The sequence below is a fragment of the Indicator indicator genome, chromosome 31 (assembly GCF_027791375.1).
Source record: "Indicator indicator isolate 239-I01 chromosome 31, UM_Iind_1.1, whole genome shotgun sequence".
NCBI classification, from domain to species: domain Eukaryota; kingdom Metazoa; phylum Chordata; class Aves; order Piciformes; family Indicatoridae; genus Indicator; species Indicator indicator.
This window is the reverse complement of record NC_072040.1, coordinates 10,857,959-10,876,615: the sequence shown is the minus strand read 5'-3', so window position 1 is coordinate 10,876,615 and position 18,657 is coordinate 10,857,959. Positions and strand designations below refer to the sequence as shown.

At 44.6% G+C, this 18,657-nt stretch overlaps 1 protein-coding gene across 1 annotated transcript in view; it reads right to left on the bottom strand.

Moving 5' to 3' along the window:
- ZNF521 (zinc finger protein 521) overlaps nt 1–18,657 on the bottom strand; it is a 264,494-nt gene that overhangs the window by 228,575 nt on the left and 17,262 nt on the right. Inside the window, exons 3-5 of the mRNA XM_054394665.1 lie at nt 11,948–12,010; nt 10,759–10,818; nt 3,852–4,031 (exon numbers count right to left, since the gene is read on the bottom strand). Coding sequence (XP_054250640.1) covers nt 3,852–4,031; nt 10,759–10,818; nt 11,948–12,010 — 303 coding nt within the window. The remainder of the gene's footprint in view (nt 1–3,851; nt 4,032–10,758; nt 10,819–11,947; nt 12,011–18,657) is intronic.

Genomic DNA, 18,657 nt, shown 5'->3' with positions numbered 1-18,657 from the left:
AAATATATATTCCCTAATATTACTAAAAAGATTCCCATTGATTTCAGTGAGGGATGGATCAGGAGCTGGAGCTCCTGTTCCTTTCCTCACTGAAGCCAGTGGGAATCTTTTCACTGACTTCAATGGATACTGGATTAGACCCAAAGTGCCAGGATCAATGCCACACACATTAGGATCAAAGAGCAGCCATGTCCTCCTCTAGAAAAAGAACATGAGTTCAATCCAAACAACAGATTACAGGAGGGAGACAGCTGGAGAGAACTTCTTTCTTCTCCTTTAAAAAACAACAACTGCAAGAGAATAACAATTCCAGATCCTGAGAGCTACATCTCAGAGCTGTAACTATCATCTTCCACCATCTTCTGAATAGGTGGAGGCAACTGACACTTGGAGACATTGGGACAAATGTTAAGTGAATCAGATCCCTCCTCCCCATCCCTGGCTTTGGTTGAGAGTGTAGAATGAAGATTCAATAAAGCAGTGTAACCCTTTCCACCAAAGTGCTAAAGCTTCAGAAGAACACATCTAACTTCTCAAATGCAAAGACTAGAAGCCACAGTATCAATTTGAGGAGCAGGAGCAAGAGCAAGCCCCATTCTCAAGCATGTGGTGAGACCCTGGAATGGGTTGTCCAGGGAGGTGGTTGAGGCCCCATCCCCAGAGGTGTTTAAGGCGAGGCTGGATGAGGCTCTGGCCAGCCTGATCTGTGTGAGGTGTCCCTGCCCATGGCAGGGGGGTTGGAACTGGATGATCCTTGTGGTCCCTTCCAACCCTGACTGATTCTATGATTCTATGTTACAAGGCTGGTAGAACTAGGAGTAGCCATAGGATCACAAAATGGTTTCAGTTGGAAGGGACCTTGAAGATATCTGGTTCCAACCTCCTGCCATGGAAAGAGTCATCTGCTACTAGCCCAGATTGCTCAAGGCCCCAGACTGCCTTTCAATACTTCCAGGCTTGGAGCCTCCACAGCTTCTCTGGGCAACCTGTTCCAGTGCCTCACCATTCTCACAAGGAAGAATTGCTTCCTGATGGTCTTTTCCAACCCAAATCATTCTATGGTAACCAAAGGCACCAGCAGAAATCCAAGAGGAAGGTAAGAGCCCAGGGAGCTTGCCTCAAATGCTCAAAGCAAACTTGTCAAATACAAAAAACATGCCTCAGGAGAGAAAGGTAAGCTGCTTGTCTGCCAGCTGTTTGTCACTCATTAACTAAAAAAAATAACCAAAACTGAGGAGGGTTTTTTCCAGATGTTGTATCCTTAATGTTAAGCCACACACGCAGCTGAGGAGTATCAAGTCCACCTCACCAGTTTAGGGTTTGGGGTTTTTTGCTGGAGGAAGAAGAAATCCTCAACCGTGGCCATTCCATCCAGAGCCCTCTCTCAAATTAAAGTTGTATTTTGGTCATTTATATTTAGAAAGAGAGGGCAGCTGGCTTTGTGTCAGCTTGGTAGCCCAGAAGGATGCGTGGTCTATGGTTTTGTTCACTTCATTATCTCACAAACAGCCTGATCTCTACTCACTCACTATCACAAGCTCCCTTGAAAGAGGGGAAAAGATATTTTTAGGAACTTAAACAATTTCCTTCAAAATTTATGTCCATTCCCCAACCCTCTGACATCAGGGTGCCTTTACACATGCACCCCAAAGTGACTACCCCACCAGACTTGGCTTTCACTCTCATTCAGCAAGAACCACTGTATTCAGGAGCAGTGCTTCAGGACTCTCCCTACTTTGCAGCTTCTCCTTTTACTGCTTTTCTTCAGCTTCTCAACCCAACTGCAAGCACTGTTCAGTGCATTCTGCTTGCAGCTTTAAAGAAGAGAAATCACTGGGTCAAAGTGGGGAGAAGGGCCAGAAACTCATTAACCAGAAAGGAAGAACAGCCAAATCAGATCAAGGTGGGAAAAGAAAAAAAAAAAAAAAAAGAGAGATGAATAAATGGAATCTGAGGCAGTAAAGTAGAGATCCAGAGCACTGGGGAAAGAGGAATGCTTTCAGGGAGAGGGAAAGAAGAGACAAGCTAAAGCAACTAATTTTTTCAACAGAGAGCAAAAGAAGGAAGAAAGGCATGAAGAAAAACAGATAAAAAGAAGATTTTTCAAGTCAGGAGAGAATATTCATAGTGCCAGAAACCACAGGCAACACAGACAAACACATTGCAGAGGTTTCTAGGAGTCATTAGAGAATGGCACAACTGCCTCAATATGAAGGCACAAAAATATCTTACAGGCAAAAATCGCAGAATGGTTTGGGTTGGAAGGGACCTTAAGGATCATCTAGCTCCAACACTCCCTGCCATGGGCAGGGGCACCTCCTACTACACCATCTTGCTGGAGCCCCAGCCAGCCTGGCTTTCAGTACTTCCAGCCTTGGAGGCTCCACAACTTCTCCGGGCAACCTGTTCCAGTGTCTCACTATCCTTATGGGGAAGAATTGCTTCCTGATGGCTCATCCAAATCCAGCTTCTTCCACTTGGAAGCCATCACCCCTCGTCCTGTCACTCCATCCCTTTGTCAAAAGTCCCTCTCCAAGCTCTCCTGTAGCCTCCTTCAAGTACTGCAAGGCTGCTCTAAAGTCTCCCCAGAGCCTTCTCTTCTCCAGGCTGAACAGTCCCAGCTCTCTCAGCCTGTCCTTGTAGCAGAGGTGCTCCAGTCCTCTGATCATCTTGTTGGCCTCCTCTGGACCCCAGAAAAGGCAAAGTAATTTAGTAATACAAGTAAATGTTTCTTGCTGCAGCAGATTTTCAACTTCCACAATTTGCAGTTGGGATTGAACCTCTTTAACAAATTCACATTGCTGTCTCAACTTCCCTTCTCTTTCAACTTAGTCCTTTTCTGCTCACTTCCTTCTCACACTTCAGCCTCAAGAGCAGTACTGCTGCTTGACTTTTAGGTCACCCTGCCAGGACTTAGCCTATGGATCCACTGGAACCAAAAATAACTCAGAAAGCTCTCCAAACATGAGCACACACACACATACCGCCCTTCTACAAGCATTCCCAGATGGAAGGATGGCTTTCCTTGTTCACAAAGTCATACTGAGGAAAGGTTTTTAAGGTAACTGCAGTGAACAATAAATACATTTTACACTGTGGAGACCAAAACTAAAGTACCATCTAATAACAAAAAATAAAACCACCTTTCTGCTGACACTCAGTCTGCTTGACCTACAGCGTGTACCATCAAGGGATCAACTACATCTAAAGGACAAAATTACTAAGTGGTTTCCTCTGTGAGGGTGCTGAATACAATCATTTCATTGAGGACCCTGGCTTGGCTATAGATCCATCCATCCAGCTCTGCTCAGCTCAGTAGTACCTGACCAGCACCCAGTTCTACCCCAGGCCTAAAGCTGGGATATTTTTTTTTTTGCCCCTCAGTGACTTGCTTCATTCCTCTCAACTTTCAGTCACTGATTGCTGCACAGTCATTTGTAATTAACAGATTAGACTAACACAACACCCAGCCCAGATCTGCAATGTGCCCCTGTGCAAATTCATTCCCCACTTACAAACACCTTCCACATTCACAAGTGACTTAGGAAAAGCTGCGTGTAAGCTAAGTCCAGAAATCTGTAGAGTATGAAACATGAAAATACAGGCAGCAGCCAGCTAAGGAACGCCTCAAATACAATGACAAAGCAGCAATTCTCCAACAGTTCCTCCTTTGATAGGAAGGAAATTCATTGAGCCCCCTTTACAGTATGATCTGCCCCAGAATCTCTTTATAAAGACCTCACCCAAGCAGGAGTAAAATATCTGAGAAAGAAAGGGGAAGATTAAAAGCAGAGGGTGAGAATCAGAACTAGAACAGTGCAAGCAGCCACCAAGTGATCAGCATTGTTTACCTGTCAGCTGACATTGATTAATCTTGTGCTCGGTGATATCACTCAGTGACTCAAACACCTGGAGGCAGCTGTCACAGCTGTGCACCACTTCTTCTTCTAACTCCTCCCCTTCATCTGGCCTCTTCTTACAGTCTAGAACATCTCCATCTTCTACCTTGTCTTCTAGTTTACAGTTGGGATCTGAAAGAAAAATCGAGACCATCGAGACGTCAGACATCTAAGACAAAAAAAACCCAAAACTTTAAAAATAATAAATAGATTTTTTTTTTTTTAAATCAACACAGTTTCTTGTGGTAATGGTGAGAAGAAACATTTTTGGCATGAGCCTGCAGCACACTGTGGATTTTCTTGCTAAATAAGCAGAGGAGGCTTCTCTCCCTCATTTATGTCTAATCTCGATGAAAGGAGAATTTCCCTTCTACTCCCAACCAATGCAGCTCCAGCCCTCACTCAAGCAATTCTGCTGTGCTTCAATGTGAGGTTTGTCAATTCTATCACAGCTATTGAAGCTGCTTTGATCACTGTAAGAAAGGAAAATCCACCTATGCAATTAGTTTTCAATGAAAGGAGGGGGAAAAAAGAAAAATCAAATCAATGAGTGTGCAGGAAACTTCGCTGTTAGCTACGGCATTTCACAGGAAATTACCAGGATTAGGAGACTAACAAATTTGATTTGCATAAACACGAAATTAATCTTGATTTTTTACAACCCACTGCAATACTCCATCACCACACTGCCTGACACAAAGCAAGCCCTGAAAAGATAACATCCAAATACTGCAAGTGCTTTGAATTTGTGTATGGCTCGAGACAAAACCTGACCAAGTCCCTGGGTTTGGCAGATGATGGAGAGCTGGAAACTTGCTACTGTAAAACCTAAAGAGTGCACCAGGAGAGCTGTGTCTGACATGACAACAATTATTTGGGGGACACAGGATAGCTCTGGCCTCAAAACAGCAGTCCTGGGCCCAGCTGGAGCTTCTAAGCTGGAAGAAATGTGCAACCTCACCACCACCCCAGTGCTCAGAGAAGCCACACAGCCACTGTGCTACCACAGCTCTGCAGATGACCAGCACAGAGCCAGACAATTTAAAGTCTAGAACTTTTCCTCCCCTCCGAGGAGCAGAGTAGATTTAACTACTCCTGACTTTTTGCCCACTTGACTAACAGCTTCCTTCAAAAGGCAAGAAATAAACCATCCTGTCCTCCCTAATAAAGCAAGCTGGCACTTAGCTTTTGTTTTTCCTTGGGAACCGCAGTACAACAAGTGAAATGCAGAAGAGAAATGGCAGTGTGCACTCCAGCCAAAGGAATGCAAGGCTTTCACCACTTCTCCTTTCTCTGCTTGGGCCACCTCATCTTTCTTTTCAGATATTTGAGAGAGCTGAGCCTAAACCAAGTCATTTAAAAAGACTAGGACAAACTCAATAACAGGAGGTTGTGCAAGTACATTGGAATTAGATGATCTTTCAGGTCAGTTCCAACCCAAACCATGCTTTGATTCTCTGACTTTAAGACGTTATATTCTTGAGCCAAGCAGGTAAAAACCAAGAGCAGGCCTTCTTGTCCACAGCAACAGACAATCCACTTTATTTAGCCTTGCAATTGATTAGGATCAGGCATAACTACTTGGAAGTAGAGGAACTAAAACACATTAATACTAAATTCATAGAATGGTAGAGGTTGGAAGGGACCTCTGGGGACCACTGACTCCACCCCCCCCCCCCACTGCTAACACAGGCATGCCTAGATTGGCTTACACAGGAACACACCCAGGAGGGTTTTGAAAGCCTCCAGAGAGGGAGATTCCACAACCTCTCTGGGCAGCCTGCTCCAGTGCTCTGCCACCCTCAAAGTAAAGAAGTTTCTGCTTAAGTTCAAGGGAAACCTCCTTTGTTCTAGTTTGTACCCATTGCCCCTTGTCCTAACACTGGCTACCACTGAGAAGAGCCCAGGCCCATCCTCATGGCCTCCACCCTTTAGATATTTACATGCATTTATGTCATCCCCTCTCAGTCTGCTCTTTTCCAGGCTAAAGAGCCCCAGGTCTCAGCCTCTGGGGAAGGGGTGAAGAGAAGGAGGGGAAGTCCACTTTAAAGCAGTCTTAAGTAGTCCTCTTCCTGCACTCCACAGTGATGTGAGCACAGCCACTTGTGCAGCTGCACTGCACACTAAGTGCAGCATTCCTGCTGCCCACAACACAGGTCAGGGCTCTCATCACCCTTCTGCATCTTTTGGTCCCCACTGCTGCACCCTGCACTTCAGCTGCTCAGGCAGACAGACCTGCAGCAGAAACTGCAAATGACCCATGAGAGAGAGCCTTCCCCATGCTCATGATTGAAAGCAAGGAATTTCTTTGACAAGGGTGAAGGGCAGAAGTTGTTTTTAAGGGCATCATGTACAGAAGGAAACAAGATTAATTTGAAAAAAAATAAAAATCAAAACCCCAACATTCTGAAGGCAAACCCACATTTGCTCTGCAAAGGCTCTGCCTATACACGGAACGCAATCCTTACATGACAAACCACATTCAGAAGGTTCTTCCACCTGGGCAGCTACTTCCTAATAGAGGAGCAGTCTGCACATAAATTTAGACACACACAAAAAGATGCCAATTAAACAAAAGGCCTTTATGGCATCTGAGCCACTGTTCAGTGCTTTTAGAATGAGAGGAAACAGCCTCAAGTTGCACAAGTGGAGGTTTGGATTGGATAGGAGAAGAAACTTCTTCCCTGAAAGGCTTCTGAAAGACTGGAAAAGGATGCCCAGGAAGGTGGTGGAGTGCCCATCCCTGGAGGTGTTTCAGAGGCAGAGATGTGGTGCTTGGGGACATGTTTTAGCCCCAGCCTTGCTAGAGCTAGAGCATGGCTGGATTCAATCATCTTAAATCTCTTTTCCAAGTGAAATAATTCTGTGATTCTATGAATCCACCATCTTCCATTGCCACTTTTATTTTCCAAGATATTTTTGCAAGATTAATAAAAGCAGTCAGGAGATCAGCAAGTTATGAGCAGCTCAGAGGAAGAAATAACCATCTTAACTGCTGCCAACTGACCCCAACATCATTAAACACTTGTTGGAAGGCAGCACGTGCACATGGCATACTATTAGTTGTTCAGCTCAGGCTTCCCAGTTTCATCTCATAAAACTGACAGCACTCAGGGAAATGTGGGCACTGGGTTTGAATTTTAACATGAGTATTCAAATGCTGCACATAAAGTTTACAGACCTGTTTGTTTTAAAATAAGGGTAGTGGCTGACTCTAAGTACAACGCTGAAGGAAAGAAAAAAGGGAGGAGGGCAGGGAATTCTCAAGACTTATTATTCACTTGCTCTTTGCAGGAATTCAGCAAGACACACACATGTAGCACACATGCACCCTTCGTGCACAAAAGCCTAAGGAACTGCTCAACCTAAAGCTTCCTTCTCAGAGACCAGTTATTAAAATTAGAGTCATTTTAAGACTAATAAATGTTTTGCTTCTCCTTCTGCATTTGCAGATATAAACTCTGCAGGGACAGAAGTCAGTCAAGCTTATTCCCTTCTGCTGCAACTTTAGAATACATGCTCTAGCCAACTGGCACATTTGTTTTTAGGTCAACACTTAAGTGGGACCCTCTGGGACTTAGGTTTGAGTTCAGCCTACGACAGCTTTGTGAAATGAGTTCTGGCAGTCTCAGCCCCTCTCAATGGATGCATTTCCACTGTGATCCCTTTCTGTGAAGACATGTCACCACCAAAATAAAAAAGATATTTAAAAGGTGAAATTACGATTTGGACGCTTTGTGAACAGATAGCTTTCCTGTTACCACAGCAAATACCTTCCCTCACCAGCTGGGCTAACCTGAACTCAGGGTAAGCTGCCTGGCTTGAGCTGCTCTTTTTGCAAGGCTGGAATAAAACAGGTCTTACAAATGCAACATGCATTCAGCCACACTTTCCTGTTCTAAGCTCACGCTCACACACAGCCTTCAGGGCAAACGTCATTTGTCTCCCACACTTCTTTCTCCCCAACATCAGCAACAGTCGCAGCCACAATTCCCTCAGCAAAGATTGTCTCCACAGTAAGATTGCCTCTCCCAACATCTGCAAATGCCACTGTCATTTCCAGAGTCTTCCCTGCCCTGCTTCAGAGGTTGCTGTGCACCAACTGAAACTGCTCAACGCACATCAGCAACACCACACGCATCGGCGCTCCAGCTGCAGAAAGCACTGAAAACTATCTGCTAGGGAAAGGAGGGTTACTTTTTTTGCAACAGAAATAAATTCAGCCTGTTTAGGTGCTTCCAAAAAAACCAAAAAAAAGGCAGAGAAAGAACAGTTGTCTTCTGGTCCTGATTATGTTAACATTATTTATAAATGGAAATTAAAAGAAGCATGATTTTCTCATTACTGTGTTCCCTGGCAGGTGGTTCTCCCCTTCCCTTCTTCTTCCTCCTCCTCCTCCTCCTCCTCCTAAGGGATGTTATTGATGTAACTTGGTCTAATAAAACTGCAACTTTGGGGAAAAAGAGAAATTGCATTGGCTTAAAAGTGTTGGAGGCAATAAAGCCATGGACTTCAATTAATTTCAAGTACGGGAGCAGTTTAGGGCCAACCAGTAGAAATTGTATTCTGCCCATGTAAAAATGAGGTTTCACCACATTTACTTTTTATAACCCATATAAAAGTCAAGTAAAAGTAATGAATATCTAAAAGCCATCTCAGTGGACTGGCAAAGGCTATCTGTATTCTTGAAACCCATCTTACATATTTCTGCCTGTGCTGCACGGATCCATAGCTAATCACAGCTAAAACATCAAACTACCAAGAAAACAGCCTCCTTTCCAACCCATTTCACTGCCTTGCCATGGACCTCCTTCCAAGCCACTTCTGCATGGAAAAGCACTGGCAAAAGAAAGGAAAACTTAGATCATGTGGTTGTAATTATTACCAGGCAAGGAAAATTTCTTCAGCTCAGTGGTGAAGTAAAACTCTGTCGCTCCCTGCTCCCAATAGTGTCCATCGCAAAACAACTGCCTCATTAAATCTCTGCAGTAAGATTAATATGCCGTAGCTGCACTACATTTATAACTTGGTACTCTATAAAAAGCACATTTAATGGTTAGAGCCAGAGCTTAGATACAAAGTATTACTATAAAAACTTCTGGCAGTGTGTACACAGTGTGGGCCTTCTGTACCGCTCGCTCTATCAGAAGGGGTTTTGTTTGGGTATCAGCGCTGCATTCTTGCTATAGAGAAAAACAGAATGTTAAAGCTTACCTAGAAACAGACAGAGAGCAGGACAGGATATGATGGGAAATAAATAACCAGCAAGACAACCACTGAGAATTATTTTAAGGAAAACAAAATTCAGAAAAGCAACCATTCCTTGGTCCCCGCTTCTGCAGTCCTCTGGTTTTCAGCTTCGCGTGTCTACAGAGGCACAAGTTTGCCTTTGTTCAAGTTGGCAGATAGCTACATGGAGACATAAGTGTAGAATCCTAGAACTGTTTGGGTTGGAAAAGACCTCTCAGATCATCAGGTCTAACCATCAACCTAACACCAGCGTGGACACTAACCCATGTCCCAAAGTGCCATGTCCACGCATTTCTTGAACACCCCCAGCAACGGTGACTCCACCACCTCTGTGGGCACATGCAGAAGAGGTTGACAAATTCCCCATTAAAAAGGCAGAAAACTCTCTCACTTTTATTTCCTCTCATCAAACAATACAGCTTATGCACAGAGCCACCTGAACCTCCAACAGGCACCAAACACAAGCACGTGCACACAGAAGAAACACAAAGTCTTCTAGCTGAAGGAAGAATCAGCGGCATTCTTCCCCCTCACAAGAGGACTAGCTCCCACTGTTCTGAAACAAACTACCTACAGGTACTCAGAGATGAGTGGGCTTCTAGGAATATCCTTAAGGAGTTGGCCCTTACTCCAAAAAGTGACCTCAGCTGAATGAATGAGACTGCTCAGATGAGTCAGTCCTGCTCTTCAGATAAAATTCTGTGGAATCAGTACCAAAGACAGGAGTAAAGCATTTTTTGCATTCTCAGAGCCACGTTAGAATGTTAGATTCAGTAGAGAATAAAAGAACCCTTTTGGTCATAGAATCACAGAATGGTAGAGGTTGGAAGGGATCTCTGGAGATCATTAAGTCCGACGCCCCTAGGATGACCTAGGACAGGCCACACAGCAACACATCCAGATGGGTCTTGAAAGTCTTCAGAGGAGGAGACTCCACAGCCTCTCTGGGCAGCCTGTTCCAGGGCTGCAGCACCCTCACAGTGAAGAAGCCTTTCATTGGAAATTAACTCTTATATCTCTTCCTTGTTACTAACATTACATATGCCTGACCCAAACAGCTTTGTCCACCCAACCTCACTGATCTCAAACTAAAGAGGTCTTAATTAATCCCTGACAGGTAAGAAATTATACAAACAAGCCTAAAAGAAAGTATCCTTATCTACATAATTTACCAATATAAAAAAAATAAAGTGGAATGAATATTCAAGTTTATTTGAAATGGCATGGGGTGAGGTTTTGATGTGGGGGATGTAAAGGAGGATTACTTTTAACAATAAAAAAGGAAAGGAAAAGAACAAGAAGCAAAGCATGCTGCACTTTAGAAGCGTCTCACTTTCAGCTGGCTGACCTACAAAAGGCAGAATTTCTAATTCTCAGGAATTGAAAGGTGAGGGGAGAGGAATGTTTCTTTTCCATTGCAAGCCCCAAGTATTAATTCCAAGCTGAATTGGTGAAAGAAGAGCACAGGCTTTGCAAAAAAAAAAAAAAAAAAACCAACACAAAACCAAAAACAAACAAACAAAAACAAACCCCAAACCACCCCAATGCAAAACTCCCTCAGACTGTTGTCAAACAGTAAGCAAGCACCAAGGAAGGAATTCAGCATTACCAGTCAGTGCGGCTGTGTGTCCCACACCTGCCTGCTGCTCCTCTGTTTCATTTTCTTCTACTGTCAGAAAAAAAAAGTAAACAAAAAACAAAACAAAACAACAACAACAACAAAAAAAGATGTTAGGTAGGTATCTGAAGTGTTTGAAGCATCTTTACACCAGCTTCAGTTCTGAAAGCCAGCAACGCTTGTACAACACAGGCAAGGGAAGCTGCACTGCAAAGTGCCAAAGTGTAGACCGAGACCAAAACAGAACACGCTGCTGTATGGAAGCTACAAAGCTGACAACAGAGTGACCAAGTCATTTTCATGGCTTAACAAAAAAAAAAAACAAAAAACAAAAAACAAACAAAAACAAAAACAAATCAAATTTCCTCTGGGATATTTGTCTTCAATGAACTCTGCTGTATTTGATTATGGAACTAAATGAGAGAATAATTCTGGGCTTTAAGATTCTACTCGCTGCACACGGATGAGAGAAAGCCTTCTCCTGGCAGACGGGAGAGGTGTGCATGTTAATTCATATAGAAGCTTTAAAAAAACCCCGTAATAATCATCCTAGATTCAGTAGCAAACATCTCAGCAGTGCAGACAGCCTTGCAAAGGAGAACTAACCCCATGCTGTTTTACTGTATATGCCATGCCAGCATCTTTCCCTTGGCTCACAGCTTTCCAGAGCAGTAGAACTACAAACAATGCAATTCTTGTCAGATTCACTACTCAAAACTTGTTGGGTGACAGTGAACCTAACAAGAGCCATTCTGCTGCTACTCTGAAAAATCAGAGAGTGCTGTTCTCATAGGCTCAGATATGATGCCTGAGTAAGATTGACTCTCCGAAAGTAAAAGTAAAAAGGAGAGCTAAAAGGCAGAACTGTTTTCCTTTTTATTCTCCCAAAGACCAAGTTCTTTGAGCTAGAGAACAGCAGAGAGAAAAGAATTCCTTCTCCCTCCACAGGGGAAAAACAAAACAAAACAAAAAAGTTGAAAGGGGAAAGACTGCACTTCTGCAGCATTTCCACTCCCAAGAATTCAGACCTCAACAAATAATCATGCAGCCGAGTTACAAGCCAGAAGATTTGGGGCATTTCCCCTGGTTCTCGGGACAAGCAAGTGCAACACTTAGGGGCACATATAAAATCTAGACAGATATTCAAAAGAAGAGATACATATACACACTCCACAGGTACCTCTTTTCCTCCTCCGCCAACCCCAAGGCTTCATACAACTGGTTGTTTCTAGAATCTGAGTTTCTAGAAAAAAAACACCAGTTTTCATAAGGACACTCTCAGGACACCAGAAACTTGAAACACAGCATAAATTAGAAAGAGGCAAGCACAATCTCTGCAGGACCCTCGACAATCTCTGCCTCCACCCCATAAGATCTGTGCTGTAGTGAGCACACTCTTCTCATCACCATTAGCTGATAAAAGTTTCCCCAGCCCTGCAGTAACACAAATATTTCACAAAATGCCTTTTTATGAGCTGATTGTTTCAGTCAAACTTGTATTCTGCAGCCCTGCAGTAAGCAGGGCTTCAGCTGTGATAACACTGTGTGATTTTCTTTGTTATGCTGAGCAGTCACCCCAGCAGTCCTCACAGCTAAAGGAAACTGGTCAGACCAAGGGAGCAATGGGAACAGCTCAGGAAAAGCTGACTTTTGGGAACCAGGTGGTCAAAACCAAACTAAGCTAACTAGAAAGATTTCTCACTAGGCCAGCACAGATCAGTCAGACTCACTGCTACTGCAAGAAAAAGAATTGATAAAACCAGTATGTAGTTTAAAATAAAAAAGATACCAACTTTTGTAACCCCCTCTGTAGCAGCCCAACATGACCCTGCTTGTGGCCACCACCAGCTGTTGAGCTGCTCCCAAAATGCATTCTACAACTGAAAATCAAGTCCCTTGTTCCATCCCTCAAGAGGAAATTCACCTTGGTCACCAGTACCTAATAACCACTTCTACTAAAGGCTGTAGATGTGTCTGTTATCTGTCAGTGAAATCCTCACCCACAATTTCAACATCTAAAGGGGACCTAGAGGAAGGGTGGGGAGGCCTGTTTAGAAGAGGCTGTGGTGATAGGACGAGGGGCAACGCTTTGAAACTGGATCAGGGCAGATTTAGGTTGGACATCAAGAGGAAGTTCTGCACAATGAGGGTGGGGAATGCACAGGGATGTGGTTGAGGCCCCACTGCTGGAGACGTTCAAGATCAGACTTGATATGGCCTTGGGCAGCCTGATGTACTTGGAGGTGTCCCTGCTGATTGCAGGGGGTTGGACAAGACAACCTCTGAGGGTCCTTTCCAACCCAATTTTGTCTAGAAGGCAGTTTAAAAGCTCTATCATTTTAAGTTTCAAGACAAAACTGAGGTTGCCAAACAACAGCTTTTCAGGAACTGATTCCTAAGTGGGAAACTTGAAAACAAAGCAGCTCCTTGTTAAGAAGTAAACAAGATCTGAAGCAGGTCTCCTCTCAGAAGTGTGTGCAAGCCACAATGCAAACATTCATCTTCTCTGCTGTTCTGTACTGAATGTCTGCTGCCACCAGCTGCAGTACTAGCATCTCTCACTGCTTCTGAGAAGGGACTGCACACCAAAAGGTGCTCAGCTTCCCAGGGCTGACTAAGAGGCACAACAAACAGTTTAAGGTCTTAAAATGAAAAGAAAAAAAAAAAGAAAAAAAGAAATATGGATACTACCTAAGAAGCTGGTTTGGGGTCTGCAGCGTGTAACGTGAAACCAAACACTTAAACTTCCCTGCAAGTCAGGAATCTGCAAATTCTGTGAGAGCTGAGGTCTGCTTTCAACAAGGGCTGGCCACTATGTCTGTGTTACACTGAGAAAAGGAAACACCTATCAAAGCAGGTAACTCTGTGGTCACCATCTTTCCAAGCTGTTATTCAAACCCTTCAAGGTTTCTCAGCCACAACAAAAGCAAGTAGGTCACAACAGGCCATGACACAAAGATCTAGAATCAGAGAATCACAGAATGGTTTGGGTTGGAAGGGACCTTAAAGATAATCTAGTTCCAACACTCCCTGCCATGGGCAGGGGTACCTCCTCCTACACTACCTTGTTACACCTGGCTTTCAGCACTTTCAGGCTTGAAGCCTCCACAACCTCTCTGGGCAGCCTCTTCCAGTGCCTCACCACCCTCATGGGGAAGAATTGCTTCCTAATGGCCAATCTAAATTCAGCCACCACCCCTCCTCCTGTCACTACATGCCTTTGTCAAAAGTCCCCCTCCAAGCTCTCTTGTAGCCCTCTTCAGGTACTGGAAGGCTGCTCTAAGATCTCCCCAGAGCCCTCTCCTCTCCAGGCTGCACATAACCAACTGCCTCAGTTTGTCCTCATCAGAGAGGTTCTCCAGCCCTCTGATTATCTTTGGGGCCTCCTCTGGACCCTCTCCAAAAAACCTGTTTTTCTTGTCCTGGGGGCTCCAGAGCTGAATGCAGTGCTACAGGTAGGGTTAGGTCATTAGTTAATGATCCCTCCAGCTACCAGGGCTGTTTGTTAGATTTAGTGAGCTACACCTGGTAGCATCTTCTCAGTCAAAAGTTGATTTGTGCCTTTCCACAATCAAACCCTGAAAACTTCCCTCTGTTTCAGCTCTCTGACCACTCTTAAACTCACTTATGACATGCAGCCAGCACTGACTCCCTTTAAACACGAACTGTACCATTTTCTTTCAGGAGGAGAAGGCAACCTTGCACAGAACCTACACAGAGAGATGCTTTACATTTTGCTCCCCAGAACTAGCAGCAGAACGCAGCACAACTCCAAAAAGCCACCCAGATGATGTGCAGGCAGAACAGCAGCATGTGCACTGTTCAAATAGCAAAACCACTGATGCTCCAGGCCTGCAACTGCACACAGGGATGGCATCTTCACTGCAGCATATGCCACATCCTGGCACAAAGGAAGATAAACCCAGGTTAGCTTAGGCACTGAGCAGGCTGGTCTAGTAGATGGAAAATGGCGTGGGGGCTGGAACTAGATGATCTTCCAACCAAACCATTTTCTGATTCCATTGAAATTCTAGATAACAAAGATTATACAGGCAATGGTAGGACTAGGGGGGGTGGAAAAAAACTAGAAATGGGGAGATTCAGATTGGATGTTAGGAAGAAGTTCTTCAGCATAAGAGTGGTGAGACACTGGCACAGGTTGCCCAGGGAGGTGGTGGAAGCCTCATCCCTGGAGGTTTTTTTCAGCCAGGCTGGATGTGGCTGTGAGCAACCTGCTGTAGTGTGAGGTGTCCCTGCCCATGGCAGGGGGGTTGGAACTGGATGATTCTTGAGGTCCCTTCCAATCCTGACAAGCAAAAGGAGAGGCCTCAGGAGACCAGAACAGCCTCTGAATGTGAACCATGAAGAGGTGATGTTGCTGCTGAACAATGTCTTTGAAGAACGTTGTCATGAAAGCAACAATATTCTTGTCCCTACAACTATGACCTCAGGTCACCTGTTTTGTTAGCTGTAGAAATGTTTCTCCACTGACTCATCTGTTCCTTAAAACAACAAACTATCAAGACTCTGCTACAGATTTTCTCTCTGCAACTTCTGAAAAACAAAGCCAAGGGGAATGCCAAGTAAGAAAATACTGAATAAGAACCAGACAAGGGGAAATGGCCTCAAGTTTCACCAGGGGAGGTTTAGGTTGGAGATTAGGGGAAATTTCTTTACAAAAAGAGTGGTCAGGCTTTGGAACAGGCTGCCCAGGGAGGTGGTGGAGTCACCATTCCTGGATGTGTTTCAGAAAGGCAGAGATGTGGTGCTGAGGGACATGGTTTGGCACCAGCCTTGGTAGAGTTAGAGAATGGTTGCACTTGATGATCTCAGAGGTCTTTTCCAAGCAAACAAAGTCTATGATCACCACAACAACTGTGGCAGCACATTTCTTGAGAGCAATTTCAACAAATCCAAAGCACCTCGGTAAGGGAAAACAGAATTCCAGCATGCCAGTTCCATCTGCCAATACAAAAGCTTGTGGGTTGGACAGATACCAGATTTTAAGGCTTTAGTTGGGGGGGAAGGGGTGGGGGGGAAGTGTCTCTGAACTGAAGCTGCAGCTATGTGGAAGGATGGGACTGGCTTTGGTACATCCAGTGGTGCCAGGCAACCCCTGGTTGCAGTTCAAAACACCTCTCTTGCTTAGGCTGCTGAACATCAATGCTATGAACAACTCTTCCTTTTTAATAACAATAATAATTAAAAAGATTAAAAAATAAAATCAAGGAGCACCATGAAGGACAGCCAGTGAGGGAAACCTGTGGGAATTTTGGTAGGGAGTTTCTATAAATAGAATTAATCTGCTGACTGCTCTACAGCAACACCTGCTGCTCAGTGAGCAGTTCACCCCTTTGGCTCAGAGTCTCTTTGACAGGACACAAGGTTAGCCCACAGAGGAGGGAGATTTTATCAAGCTAGGACAAAACAGACAGATTTTCTAACCTGCAAAAATCTCACAACAGTCATATATTCATGGAATGGGTTGGGTTGGAAGGGACCTTCAAGATCTTCCAGCTCCAACACCCCTGCCATGGGCAGGGAAACCTCCCACCAGCCCAGCTTGCTCAAGGCATCATCCAGCCTGGCCTTGAACACCTCCAGGGAGGGGACATCCACGACCTCCCTGGGCAACCTGTTCCAGTGTCTCACCACCCTCACTGCAAAGAATTTCTTCCTATCTCCAGGCTGAATTTCCCCTCTTCCAGCTTAAATTCATTCCCCCTTTTCCTAGCACTATAAGCCCTGGTAAAAGTTCCCTCCCCAGCTTCCTTGTAGGCAGCAGGGCCATCTTCACAGCATTCAGCTCTTCAGTACAAGGGTGATGAGACACTGGAACAGGTTGTCCAAGGTGCTTGTGGCTGTCCTCTTCCTGGGGGTGTTCAAGGCCAGATGGGATGAGGCCCTGGGCAATTAAGTCTGGTTTAGAGGTGTCCCTGCCCATGGCAGGGGGAGTTACAATTAAACAATTTTTAAGGTCCCTCCCAACCTGAGCCATTCTACAATTCTCCTTCACTGAAAACTGAAATCTGTAGATCTAGCACAAGTCATTGCTGGTAGATGCCTGGGAAAAACCTTGTATGGAAAAGAACTGGATAAAATTAGAAATGTGGAAAAGGCCATTTTCACTGAAAGGGAAGCCTTTTGGAGAGCTCTGGTTAAGATTTATGGCTTCTGAGCTATTACAAACCGTAATAAAATAAAAACAAAAGATAATTGAAAAAAACTCCATTTTCTTCTAGTCTAGGTGGGTTAATAAATTTTAAAAACAGAAAGAAAAGAAAAGAAAGAAGTACTCCAAATGCCTGAGCCTCTTTTCAGCTTGTGAAACAAAGCAGGAGAAGCCACCTATCCCAAAATAAACTATAAAAATAGATTGCTATTGATTGATCCCTTCCTAAAACATATTCCTTGAGAGATCACAGAATCACAGAATGGTGAGGGTTAGAAGGGACCTCTGAAGACCATCAAGTCAAACCCCACTGCTAGAGCAGGATCACCTAGAGCAGGATCACCTAGAGCAGGTCACACAAGAGTATATCCAGGCAGGCCTTGAAAGTCTCCAGAGACAGACTCCACCACCTCTGTGGGCAGCATGTCCAGGGCTCTGCCACCCTCACAGTAAAGAAGCTCCTCCTCATGTTTGGATGGAACTTCCCATGGTCGAGAGAGAGGATTCTCCCCCTCTACTGCACTCTGGTGAGACCACACCTGGAGTACTGTGTCCAGTTCTGGAGCGCCTAGTACAAGAAGAGTATGGAGGTGCTGGAACGTGTCCAGAGAAGGGCCACGAGGATGAGCAGAGGGCTGGAGCTGCTCTGCTATGGAGACAGACTGAGAGAGTTGGGGTTGTGCAGTCTGGAGAGGAGAAGGCTCCAAGGTGACCTTCTTGTGGCCTTCCAGGATCTGAGGGGGGCTACAAGAAAGCTGGGGAGGGACTTTTTAGGCTGTCAGGGAGTGATAGCACTGGGAGAAATGGAGCAAAACTAGAAATGGGGAGATTCAGGTTGGATGTTAGGAAGAAGTTTTCCCCATGAGGATGGTGAGAGACTGGCACAGGTTGCCCAGGGAGGTGGTGGAAGCCTCATCCCTGGAGGTTTTTGCAGCCAGGCTGGATGTGGCTGTGAGCAACCTGCTGTGGTGTGAGGTGTCCCTGCCCATGGCAGGGGGGTTCGAACTGGCTGAGCCTTGAGGTCCCTTCCAACCCTAACAATTCTATGATTCTGTGGTCAACTTTATGCCCATTACCACTTGTCCTGTCACTGGGCACCACTGAGAAGAATCTGGCCCCGTCTTCCTGACACCCACCCCTTAGATATTTGCAATCATTCATAAGCTGTGCAAATAAAACCTCACAGAAAAACCACCACTATCAGGGTAGGAAGTTTAGAGTATCTCTTATGTATTTTATATCTTATATTTTAACTGGCACTTTGCACTTCCTAGCAGTCAATACTTCATCCATAAACTCTCATTATCATACGATTAGTAATTCAATTTAAAGGCACCTTTGCACAAAAGATTTTCTTCTTTTTTTTTTCTTTTTTTTTAAGGCTGCTAAGTGCATCTTCAATCTACATGTTTGAATAATTTCTGCAGACAAGTAATAGAGACACTGGCTGCATTAGCATAATCAATACCCAATTTACTGAGTCACTCAGACAGAACAGAAAGAAAACACGGGGGCCCTTATTTCACTACCTACAAACCACTGTAATTTCTGGAAGTATCTCTCCACTTTTGCTCTTCTTCTTCTGCTCAGTCACATAAAAAAATCAAGAGGACCCCATCTGCACCACTGCATCCAGTTTTGGGGATCTTAGGATCCCAGTATAGGAAGGACATGGAAGTGTTGGAGAGGACACAAAGATGGCCAAAGGCTGGAGCACC